This window comes from Puma concolor, chromosome A1, assembly GCF_028749965.1.
Source record: "Puma concolor isolate L17-30 chromosome A1, mPumCon1.1.hap2, whole genome shotgun sequence".
NCBI classification, from domain to species: Eukaryota; Metazoa; Chordata; class Mammalia; order Carnivora; family Felidae; genus Puma; species Puma concolor.
Genome location: NC_141667.1, coordinates 143136307 through 143148705, shown reverse-complemented (window position 1 = coordinate 143148705; position 12399 = coordinate 143136307). Strand labels below are relative to the sequence as shown.

Here is a 12399-nt window from a genome sequence, read left to right as displayed (position 1 = left end):
CAGACTTTCTTCCAATCCTGGTACTGGTGATCCTTGGCCAGTTGATGCCCTGCAGAAGGCAGTCAAGGCATCACATGACTCCTGCAGCAAATTCATCTCTGCAGAGGGGCAGAGATGAAGTCTAATATGAAGTTAAAGGGGTTGAGACTCAGGAAATTACATTTTCAATTTTAAAATCATCATGAAACTAAGCCGTAGGAATAAAAGACACAGAGTGGATCCGAAAGTCATGATGAAGGGGTTCCAGAATTAAAGCAAGAAAAATAGCCCAAAATCACACAGGGAAAGGCTTCAGAGTGTTTTCTTCAGGACGTAATTTATTTTGCCTACAAATTTGGAAAATAGGGAACATAGGGAGATACGAGTAGAAAGAACACAGTGTGCGTAAACATTGGGTTCGAATCCCTGCTCCTCCATTTCAAGTGATATGAAGTATAAGGGGACAAGGCTCTGTATTCATTTGTGATCATGAGCCTGGCATGCTGGTGGGTGTTTTCAAATTCGTAACTCATTAAATCTCACTCAAGCCACGCTACCTTGAAATGATGTCCCACTTAGCAGATGAGAAGACTGAGGTTCGAGGAATTAAATGACACTCAAGGTTACAACCCAAGACTCTTGACCTTGAGCCTTCTGTCTCCTTCGATGCTGCCCTGCCTTTGGGTGTCAGGTTGTCTGGGAGGCTTCACGAGCTCCCAGTGAGATACTGTGACTCTCTGGGGTAATCTTTTTGGCTGTTACGGGTTTTCACTTTGGCTTTATATTTGGTCCATTTCCTCTGCCTCTGTTCCCTGTTGCACAACTTTGCGAGGGTGTTGACACCGTTTCTCCTCTTGTTTCTTTGTGGTAGCCTTCACTTCTGTTCTCCACTGACCAGTTTTTTTCTGGACAGAATACCCTGGCACTATCTATCAAAGTCCTTACTAACAAGAGATTTAACACCTTAAAAAAAAGAGAAATTCCCTGATAAAGTTTTAATATTTGTTAGATTTTTTTTTTAAATGTCATCATAGCAAAGAAAATGTGAGTCGTTATTAACTGAGGTCTCTGAAGTCTCTGTTTTCACACAATCATCTGGTATTTTGCATTTCTCAGCTACATATTTCTTCCAGAAGGAGTTGATTAATTTTGACCAAATGTGATTCAGTATTCGAAAGCAACAGAATGCACTCGGAGTTTATTTAGATTGTTGAACCTATGGGGAAGGCTGTTCTGTGCCAGGCATTGTGGAAGATACTGCCATGGGGTCTATGTCCATTAATTTTGTAACAATCCCAAGAAGCGGGCATCATGATTCTTATCTTGTGGGTGGGGAAACTGAGTCTCAGCTGTATCCCTGAACAGTAGGGCAGTTCTGGAACCATTATTATAGAATATTTGAACTTTTATAAGTACACTCTTCTTTTCAAGGCCCCTGACAGAATAATTTGCCACAGGAAATGTATAGTAATTCTGTCTAGTATGCTAGAGGTTTACGCTGGCATTTTTCTATTTTAAGTGGTTTTGATGCAAAAATTCTAATATGTATTGAAGGTTTTCTTTAAGATGGTAAAATCCTGGGGCACCTGGGTGGCTCAGTCGTTAAGTGTCTGACTTTGGCTCAGGTCATGATCTCACAGTTTGTGAGTTCGAGTCCCGCATCAGGCTCTGTGCTGACAGCTCAGAGCCTGGAGCCTGCTTCCGATTCTGTGTCTCCCTCTCTCTGCCCCTCACCTGCTTGCTCACTTGCTCTTGCTCTCTCTCTCTCTTTCTCAAAAATAAAATAAAACAACAACAACAAAAAAAGAAGGTAAACTCCTGACTCTCCAACAAGTACAGAATGGGCACGCCAAAGATTTTCCAGAGCTCGCTAATGAATGAGGAACCAGTAAGCCCTTATGATTGGTTCAGGAGAATCCCCAGGACAACACAGGCAAACAAGAAAATGAATTATCAGTTGTGCCTCCTCTTGACAAAATGTATTTGTATGTCTATGGACAAGAGTCATTTACAGTACCACCCGTCTTCTACAACTTACGGAGTTGTAAAGTATCTGAGTGCAGAACGAAAAAAGGAATCTGGGACAGGGTGCTTTATGGTTGCTGGCTCTCCACTGAAAAGCCACCCAGTGTTGTTTTTGCTTTTTGTTTTTTCCCTTTTTTGGCTCATTTTCCCTTGCATTTGTCTTCTTTATCATGTTACCTTTTAATTTTTTTTTTAATGTTTATTTATTTGAGGGGGGGTGAGTGGCAGAGAGAGACAGGGACAGAGAATCCCAAGTGGGCTGTGTGCTGACAGCAGAGAGCCCCATGCGGGACTGGAACCCATGCACCGTGAGATCATGACCTGAGTTGAAGTCGGACACTTAACTGACTGAGCCACCCAGGCACCCTCACTTTTAAAGTGACCATGTACTCTTTTGGAAGTGGTAGGAGACCCAGAGTAAATGAGTTAGCCTGTCTGTGTGATGGTGCATACTCTTGGTGTTTAGCCCCTTGGAGTCAGGAAGATGCATAGATACCAGAATTTGCGGTTAGATTCGGGTGAAGGACCCTAGATGTACTGATTCGTGTCAGGGCCTCTGTCTGTGTGACCGAAAGCTGACGTGCCGGTTAAGGTGCCTGGCGCTTGACCCTTTTTCTCTGGGCAATGTTGCCTCGAGTTTACAGTCATGGTCCCTCCACAGGGGCAGCCCCTTCTGAGAGTGGGAATCTTGGTGGCTTCTGCTGCCTGGGACCCTCTCCCCCCCCCCCCCCACCCTGCACCCCACCATTTCCCCAACCCTGCCCTTTCTTTTCTTTCTTTCTGTTTCCCCCTTTGGGATTTTTTGAGTGCGGAGGCTGGTGTCACAGATACCTCACCAACCATTCCAGTCATTCCTTGATTGTTCCCCGGAGTGCTCCCAGATCCCAGCGGAGGGAGGTCAACTCTTAGCCTGTTGACTTCTTGTGACACTGTGTACCACTTATTGTGGCCACTTCCCTATCCCAGTGCTTTTTACTAAGTCCCATTTAGACTTGGAGTTATTCAGGTGCAAGAGAGCTAAGGTTTTATATATTTGTTTAAAGAACTTTTATTAACAGCCTACAACAGCCAGACATGCTCTCTAAATTGTTTTCTTTTCCATCTTTCCTAAGACTGGGCCCACAGGATCGCATTTTAACTAGGCGGGAATTAGAAATGGCATACATGTACATCTGTAGTCACTGCTTAAAAGTTCCAAGTATAACAAATTGGATAGGTGAAGAAATTATTTATTTGCTAGTGAGGTTGTAAAGTTAGCTGGGAGCTTTACTGTGTTAGCAATTTCTCAGTTGGAATAATGTTATGGGGAACTTTTGTTAATTTCAGAAAACTATGGGTTTTCATTAGTTAAATTTTATGAAAAGTTTTGTTTTTATTTTTGCCTTTCAAGCACTTTTTTCTCCTTCCCTAGAGGGGTCAGTATATTTTTACCATCAATGTTTATCTCCAAATTTTTAACTGTTGATGCTAAAACCAGGATTCCCTGAATATCAGTTTTGCTTTACAGCAAACATTGCTGAAATGGGTGATGTTGTTAAACCAAGAAAGGAAATACAGCGATATAGAGGAAGGGCAGAAAGAGAAGTAGGTATAAAATAACAATTTACACCCCTTACTATGCAACAGTCTTAATAGTGTCAGTCCTTTGTATGTTTTTGATATATGGCATTGCTTTTCTTTTTCTTTTTTTACATTTATTTATTTTGAGAGAGAGAGTGGAGGAGGGGTAGAGAGGGGGGTCCAGGATCCAAACTGGGCTCTGTGCTGACAGCAGAGAGCCCGATACGGGGCTTGAACCCACACACTGAGATCTTGACCTGAGCCAAAGTTGGATGCTCAACCGACTGAGCCACCCAGTCCCCCATTCTTTTTCTTTTTCTTTTTTTTTTTTTAAGTTTGTTTATTCATTTTGAAAGAGAAACAGAGAGAGCAAGTGGGGAAGGGACAGAGAGAGAGGGAGAGAGAGAATCCCAAGCAGACTGCATGCTATCAGAGCAGAGCCCGATGCGGGGCTTGATCCCACGAAGCATGATATGACCTCAGCTGAAACCAAGAGTTAGACGCTTAACTGACTGAGCCACCCAGGTGCCCCAAGGCATCATTTTTCATTAGACGAAGATGTACACATATATTTTCAAACACAGCCGAATTCATCTTGATAAAACATTGAAACCATATTTTCAGCGCCTTCTCCTGTGAGAACACCTCCTTTCACCTCTTAGCTGCTTCCCAGGACATACCTTTGGTCCATCCCTCTGTTACCCATTTAAACATAGATCCCTTCAGAGGAAGAAGTGGCCCTGTGTCTAATCTTCCTCAGTAGCCAGATGTAGCAGATGCAAGTGAGAACCATTGCCTTGGCTTTTATGCTAAATATTTGTTTGATTGTCCTGCAGTGTTTTCTCATTCTGCACAGCAGATCTGTTCTCTTTTAAAGAGTGATTGATGGCGGTAAGAGAAACCACACTCTTGAGTGCAAGAGAAGAAAACCACCTGGTGAGCTAGGTAAAATAAATACCTGTTTTGTTCTAGCTTCTAAAACAAACAAACAACCCTTCACATATGTATTTAAAACTCTCATTTTACAGGCCACCCTGTTTTCATAGGGAAGTATCTCAGTAGAGTGAAGGGAGGGAGGGCAAATCGGCTTCTGTTTCTACGAGAAGCTCCATACACCAGGCACCCGTGTATATGCGTGTATCACCTTATCTCTCAAAGAGCTTGGGTTCTAGGGAGGAGGGAGGCAGACAATCACAATGTAGGCAAATGAGGAGGATTTCAGAAACAAGGGAGTGTGATGGTCAGCAAAGACTTGAGGTCAGCATCTGTTCCTAATTCCCATTTTCAAAAGCTCTGACTGCTGCATGAGAAGAGGTTGGAAAGGGGTTTGGACGAGCCTGGTGTCCGTGGAGATGGAGGCAAGTGGGGGAAGGCAGAGTGGGAAGCTCTTGGTAACGGACTGGGAGAGAGAGAGGATGGTATGGCGCACGACAGCCAGACCACCGACTTGAGCAAAGGGATGCAAGTGATGCTTTTTGTGAAGATAGAAAAGAATGAAGGAGGAACACTTCGGGGCCAGCCAGGGAATCAAGGATTTGGTTTTAGACGTGGTGCATTTGAAATGGCTGCAAAACAGCCCAGAGAAAGGAAAGCCCTGAATGCATTTGCAAAATGAGTCCGGGAACGAGGTCAGAGTGAGTTATAAGTGTGGGAGTTGCTGGCACCTGGGTGGTATCTGAAGCCACAGGAGTGGATGAGATCACACTGGGCTGAGGGTAGAGCAAAAGAAAAAACGTGGTCCAGGACTAGCTCTGAGATATCCCAGGCCTTGAAGGAGCTCCTAGAGGATGTGAAACTGACAAATGAGCCTGAGCAGGAATGGCTAAAGGCAATTAATTTGCAAGGGGGTAAAAAATCCTACTTCATGATCACAGACCACACAACCCTGGCCAGCGGCTCTCAGCCACAACCCCCAGTTGGCTCCAAAGAAGCCTTCACTAATGCTAGAAGGGAAATCCACTGTGTGCCTGTCTGCCCTGCACGGGACGGGGGAAAACGAGCTTCAGCCTCCCTTTAAGAGAGGACTGAGCTGGCTATAACCCAAAGAATAAAATGAAAGTAGGAAGTGGCTGCTGTGTTTCTAGAACAGGGCTTGCAGTTCCTCTGGGGCAACTAGGAAAGCCTCAGAACTCTGCTTTGCTGTCTTGGTTGAGACTTTGTTACCAAAGTAACAAATGGGGAGCGATTTTGCTCTGCTGGCAGTGACCTTGCTTTTCACACTTTCTCTTGTGGGAGGTTCAAGTGCTACATCACAGAGTTTTGCTCTTTATGTTTGACATCAAATGGCACATTTACATTTAATAAGCAAAGTAGCTCAGAGGAGGTGCAAACTTCTAAGTCCAGTCTTGGAGAAAGGGGGGCGCAGAGGATTTTCACTCCTCTCTCTTTGGTTCCAGTGGTTGAGTCATATACAATGTTTCCATCAAATATACATTGCAGTAAATCCCACAGAGGTAGCCTGGGTCACATCCTGAAGATTAAACACAGAATAACCTTTCTACTTCACATAAAATAAGTTTCTGAAATCCTGTTATTTGCTATGGATCTGAAGTTTGGGGGCTATCCCTTCCTGTATAAATCAGGTTTATTTGTTGAAGGTCCATACCATAAATTCTGTCATGGAAAGTGGTCGCTGGTCTTATTGTGGTAATATTAACTACATGTGTGGCATTTATTTCAATGCAAATTATTTAGTGTAGATTAACTCGTACACTCTTTTGCAAGCCTTTAGGAGTAGAACTGGGCTTAATTGATGAGAATATAACACAACCTGGAAACCTTCACATACTGGCTGTTTCGCATGCTTTTTCACTTTCCTTTTCTTTCTCAAAATATATTTCACTTCTTCTTCCACAGTTTCAGATCATGTTTCAGACGTTTAAATATCGACATTGGTTGGGGCGCCTGGGTGGTGCAGTCGGTTAAGCGTCCGACTTCAGCCAGGTCACGATCTCGCGGTCCGGGAGTTCGAGCCCCGCGTCGGGCTCTGGGCTGATGGCTCGGAGCCTGGAGCCTGTTTCCGATTCTGTGTCTCCCACTCTCTCTGCCCCTCCCCCATTCATGCTCTGTCTCTCTCTGTCCCAAAAATAAATAAACGTTGAAAAAAAAATTAAAAAAAAAAATATCGACATTGGTGAAGGCACTGCTTCTCGTTCAGTGAAGGCTTTCTTTCAGGACTTATGGCCCTGTATATTTATAAGAGACGTTCTGGTGATTAGGAACCACTTCATGCCGCCTAGAATATATCCCAGAGCTGGCCCAAATGTCACATCTAACGTGGCAGTGCCATACTGAGAGAGACACTCTTCTTATATACCCTTCCAGCCTGGATTAGGGAGTGGCCACCTTTTTGCTTTCTGCCCTTAGCCTGTCCACACTAGAAATAATTGTGTTATCACTGATGCCCTGACTATTTAGGTGAAAGACTAAACTTGGTTTGGGGAGTAAACATGTACTGAGCATTTTCACTGACCGGCTGTAAGCTGGGAGCATAATACAGTGTTTCATTAATAGTTAATATGCACAACTATTGTTATGTGTATCTTACACCCCTGTCAAATTCAGTTATGGTCATTTCAAAAGCAAACTCTAAGCATCAGCTTTTTCTTTTTTTTTTTTTTTTAAATTTTTTTTTTCAACGTTTATTCATTTTTGGGACAGAGAGAGACAGAGCATGAACGGGCGAGGGGCAGAGAGAGAGGGAGACACAGAATCGGAAACAGGCTCCAGGCTCTGAGCCATCAGCCCAGAGCCCGACGCGGGGCTCGAACTCACGGACCGCGAGATCGCGACCTGGCTGAAGTCGGACGCCCAACCGACTGCGCCACCCAGGCGCCCCAGCATCAGCTTTTTCAAAGCTCCATGTTTTTCATGGAGCCCATTTCATTAGCTCGTAAAAGTGTAGTTATTTCCGCATAATGTATAAACGATGTGTAAACGTTTAAAGGGAATGAACAATGGCCGATCATCAGAAACAGCAAGTGACAATGAGCCCTCCAAGGAATATTCTTTTCTAAGACTCAACACCTGGGAGTTGAAACTCTGGGCCCTTAGGATCACCAAACTGGTAGGGGCAGGCCAGCATCTCAGGAAATTTGACTTTTTGCAGCTGAAGTTGAAAACAGGGCTCTCCTTTTGATTTGCTTCCATGAATTTGCTACTTTCCTCAGTGTGGCTTTGCTCTTTATCCTTCTTACGTGTAAAGGGGGCTCTTTAAACTGTTCTTGGCGAGGGGCGCCTGGGTGGCTCAGTCGGTTAAGCGGGCGACTTCGACTCAGGTCATGATCTTGCGGTTCGTGACTTCGGGCCCCGTGTCGGGCTCTGTGCTGACGGCCTGGAGCCTGCTTCGGATTCTGGGTCTCCCTCTCTCCCTGTTCCTCCCCCACTTGCACTCTGTCTCTCTCACAAAAATAAATAAAGATTAAAAAAAAAATTAATTGTTCTTGGTGACTGGTGCCCAGAGGACAGTTGCGGGGTTGATTTTATATTTTTGGGGGGTTTCTTATAAAATTAAATTGGGGGAAAATTGTGTAAAAACTGCTTCATGAGACGTACCATTTTTATAATCAGAAAAAGTTATCTTTGGAAAGGTTGCCCCCTTCAACTGCTAAACCAAGTAGTGAGTGTATAGCCGAAGGCATAAAACACTTGAGTTGCAAGAGACCTTAAAGATTATGCACGGCAACCCGTTCATTTCGTGAGGACCTAACGCCCAGAAGCGTAGTAAGATCTTTCGTTCTTTTCTGAACGTAAACAAATGTCAGCGGATGGGAGACAACTACACCATGGGCAAATGAGAAGGAAAATAGTCCTTAATATCTGTGTTTTAATTTGCTTCCTTTCAGTGGCCACAGATGTCTTCAATTCCAAAAACCTGGCCGTGCAGGCGCAAAAGAAGATCTTGGGGAAAATGGTGTCCAAATCCATTGCCACCACCCTCATCGACGACACGAGCAGTGAAGTCCTGGATGAGCTCTACCGAGTGACCAAAGAGTACACCCAGAACAAGAAAGAGGCGGAGAAAATCATCAAGAACCTCATCAAAACAGTCATCAAGCTGGCCATTCTCTACAGGAACAACCAGTTTAATCAAGATGAGCTGGCGCTGATGGAGAAATTTAAGAAGAAGGTTCACCAGCTCGCCATGACCGTGGTCAGCTTCCATCAGGTGGAGTACACCTTTGACCGCAACGTGTTATCCCGGCTGCTGAATGAATGCAGAGAGCTGCTGCACCAGATCATCCAGCGTCACCTCACTGCCAAGTCACACGGACGGGTTAATAACGTCTTCGACCATTTCTCAGATTGCGATTTTTTAGCTGCCTTATATAACCCCTTTGGAAATTTCAAGCCCCACCTACAAAAACTCTGTGACGGCGTGAACAAAATGCTGGATGAGGAGAACATTTGAGCGTATGAGCGAAGACTGACTGCTCGTGATTTATTTGAAAATGGAGCACTGCTGATGTATGAAGGAAAAAAGAATTTTTTTTTTTTTTTTTTTTTTTAAGATTACACATGGTTCAGAAAGACATTGGCCAATTCGGTTGGTAGACGTTAGTGGTAATGTCTTATGTGGCTTGTTTTATTGGAAGAAAAGCATAGTGCCAAAAATTCTGGTGAAAGGCTCCCTAATGGTTGACAGATCGTGGGAAAAGTGTATGATGCAAATATAGAGTCATTCAAAGATGAATATGTATGGCTCTGAACCTCAAGACATCTATTTTAGAGCAGTTAATAGCACATTGGATATTTCTAACGTGTACAGAGTTATGTATTTTGATTCACTATTATTCCTTACTATGTGTATGTACCTCTGTTAAGAAGCCGAGGTCTTTCTCTCGCTCTCATTGTTCCTTTTGAAACAATTTCATTTGCGAGTTTACCTTTGGTTAAACATTCTTACATTAAAGATTGTGTCACTGACATTCAAGAATTAAGTCTTCATGGAGAATTAAGACACTCAAGAATTAAGGTGGTCAAACGGAACCCTCAGAAAAATTGAAAAACGGCTTCTCTGAAGTCAGTATTGTAGGAACCAACTGTATGTGACATCACGAATAATGTTTCTGGAGTTGAAACGCTTCTGGAGTTGAGTCCTGTTTTTTAGTCCCAACAGTGCTACATCCGAAACGTGGTAATTCTTGAAAACGTGCTGGTGGCATCTCTACCCATTTTCGATGTGAGAGTCACAGAGGAAAATCTAGGTGGTTCTTGTAAAAGTTAAGTGGTATTAAGACAGTTACTACAATCTTTATTTTAGAGAGGAGCCCGGCAAAATAATGTAGGGGGATAAGGGCCAAAAAGGAGGAAAGCATATTGCTGTAGCATGTGAGAATGGAAATAAAAAGCATTTCAATGTTTAATAAGGTTTGATAGGTAAATAAAGAATGTCACTTTTTTATTTAACTATAAGGTTTTTGCTATTTTGTTATTTGCTATTTTGATGAGTAAACCAAAGAATATGTGCATTCTAAGCAGTTTGTGTGTTGTTTGTATATAATTGTGTGTGTGAATGATAAAGTAAGCATCTTATTTAAAAAAATTTTTTTAAGTTTATTTATTTTTGGGAGAGAGAGAGCAAAGCAGAGGAGGGGCAGAGAGAGAGGAAGACACAGAATCTGAAGCCGGCTCCAGGCTCTGAGCTGTCAGCACAGAGCCTGAGATAGGGCTTGAACCTATGAACTGTGAGATCATGATCTGAGGCAAAGGCAGGGACTTAACCGGCTGAGCCACCCAGGCACCCCAGCATCTTCTTATTTTATAAAAAAGAAATGGAAACCTACTGGCCAACTATCAGGAAATAACAGACTTAAGTACCAGTCCTAAATATTTGCATCATCACTGTGTCTGTGATTGAGTGTACTCTTTTGCCTTGAATTTGCCTGCTTCCCAGAACAGTGACATTAAAATAGTAGTTCACCGGGAAAGGTCCCACAACTTAAAAATTCCAGAGGTTGAGATCTGCTTGAACCCACTCCAGCTTGAAGGAGGAGGGCCATTTCCCTGAGTCCCTCGTGTGCTTGTCCAAGACCGGCAGCAGAGGCAATGTGTCTCCTTGTTTGATATTAAATCCTTGACACCAAGATTAGAACTGAAATGACCGTTCTCACATCGCCAAGCGGGTAGGTGATTTTGAGATGTTACAGCAATAGCATAGCGACTGCAGAAATGACCCCTTCCGCTTCATAACCTGCTAAGTTGCATGTAAGTTTCGTTCAGCAGACTTCCATGGCCTTCCTCACGCGATCTTACTTCTGGCCTCTGCTTTCCTTACATGGGAAGGGAGTGTGGTCTTCAAGAGCTCCTGATTTAGTGCTTCTCTGTTCTCTACCAGTTCTTCCTCAGCAGAGGCATGCAAAATGGAATGGCTTGGCCATTGTAGGCTATTTCTTGCTCATCTCTAGCTGTGGACAGGACCCACCAGAGAGAGGATAAGGATACATTTAGATCCGTCTGGGCACATTTTGGATCATAAAATTGTGCCTGCAGGCCAGTCATCAAATGTGCTTGAGGGAGGGAGCGAGCAACCCTTCATCTCACACAGAAGGCAGCGAGGACTCTCCAGAAGGAGGGAGTCCTGTTCGCTGCCATTTCAGTATCATGTTCTGGAGGGAGCTCATCTCCTTACCAATCTTGTGCCTGCCTGGAAAGATGCCTTAGGGATGAGCTACAAAGTCTTTTTTTGTTTTAGATTAAAAAAATTTTTTTTGAAGTTTATTTATTTTGAGAGAGAGTGAGAGATGAGCAGGGGAGGGGCAAAGAGACAGGGAGAGACGGAGAGAGAATCCCAAGCAGGCTCTGCACCATCAGCATGGAGTCCAATGCAGGGCTCGAACTCATGAACCATGAGATCATGGCCTGAGCCAAAACCAAGAGTCAGGCCCTTAACTGACTGAGCCACCCAGGTGCCCCAGCTACAAAGTCTTGATCTGTAAGTTCATTTCTGATGCAACCAGACTCCCCTATGCATGAATTTAGTTTTGGGGAAGGGTTGGAAAGGCTGGAAAGAATCCAAATATGCTCAAGATGGATAATTCTGAGCCAAGTTAATAGTCATTTGAGGGCCTTAAGAACATTTTTAAAAATTGAGTCTTTTACATTTTAGAAAAAAATCATGAATTGTGTTAGAAATTGATTTTTCAAAATTTCATGCTGATGGCTTTTCTGCAAATATTTTGAGTTAATATAATATAAGTGAGTGATAATATTAGGTGTTAACAGAGTGATTATTAGGTTCCAGCACACAGATGAGGAAACTACAAGAGAAATTAAGGGGTTGCCCAAGTTCACTTAGACTATTAAGTGTCAAAACCAGGATATCTATAAAACCCTATTTTTCTTTAAATATGGTATGGGTAAAGACATTTCTAGAAACATCATTGCTTCAGATAACAATGGGCAGTGTGCTTCTGAAATGGTTTTTCACAGAGTGACATATGAGACTGTACTTAAATCATGCAGGTCTGATCTATTAAGATCTGGGTATGATCAGAGACATTTTGTGAACTTTTCAATACAGCTTCCAATTTGGAGACTTCTCATAGCTCAAATTTCAGTCCCCTCCAGAACTTCAATTCAAGGTGCTCACAACCAACGATGATCCGTGGGGTACAGTGTGCGCCTCCCCTGAGGCAGTCTTTCCATGGTTGAGAAGGGCACTTTATGTGCCCACAACCAAGACAGAAGCAACCTTCACCATTGTGTTCCCCAGCAAAGGTATGGCTTCACTTGGAAATATAACTGTTATTTGTCAGGTTTAGATGCTAGAAATATCTGAGCAAGTTAATTAAAAATTTTTTTTAATGTTGATCTATTATTTTTGAGAGACAGAGA

At 43.2% G+C, this 12399-nt stretch overlaps 1 protein-coding gene across 6 annotated transcripts in view; it reads left to right on the top strand.

Annotated features, from left to right (window-relative positions):
- TNFAIP8 (TNF alpha induced protein 8) overlaps positions 1-10040 on the top strand; it is a 133381-nt gene extending 123341 nt beyond the window's left edge. For all 6 annotated transcript variants that reach the window (XM_025924105.2, XM_086705708.1, XM_086705707.1 and 3 more), the window contains exon 2: positions 8409-10040. In XM_025924105.2, coding sequence (XP_025779890.1) covers positions 8409-8974 — 566 coding nt within the window. In that variant the 3' untranslated portion in view covers positions 8975-10040. The remainder of the gene's footprint in view (positions 1-8408) is intronic.
- Positions 10041-12399: the final 2359 nt, after the last annotated feature.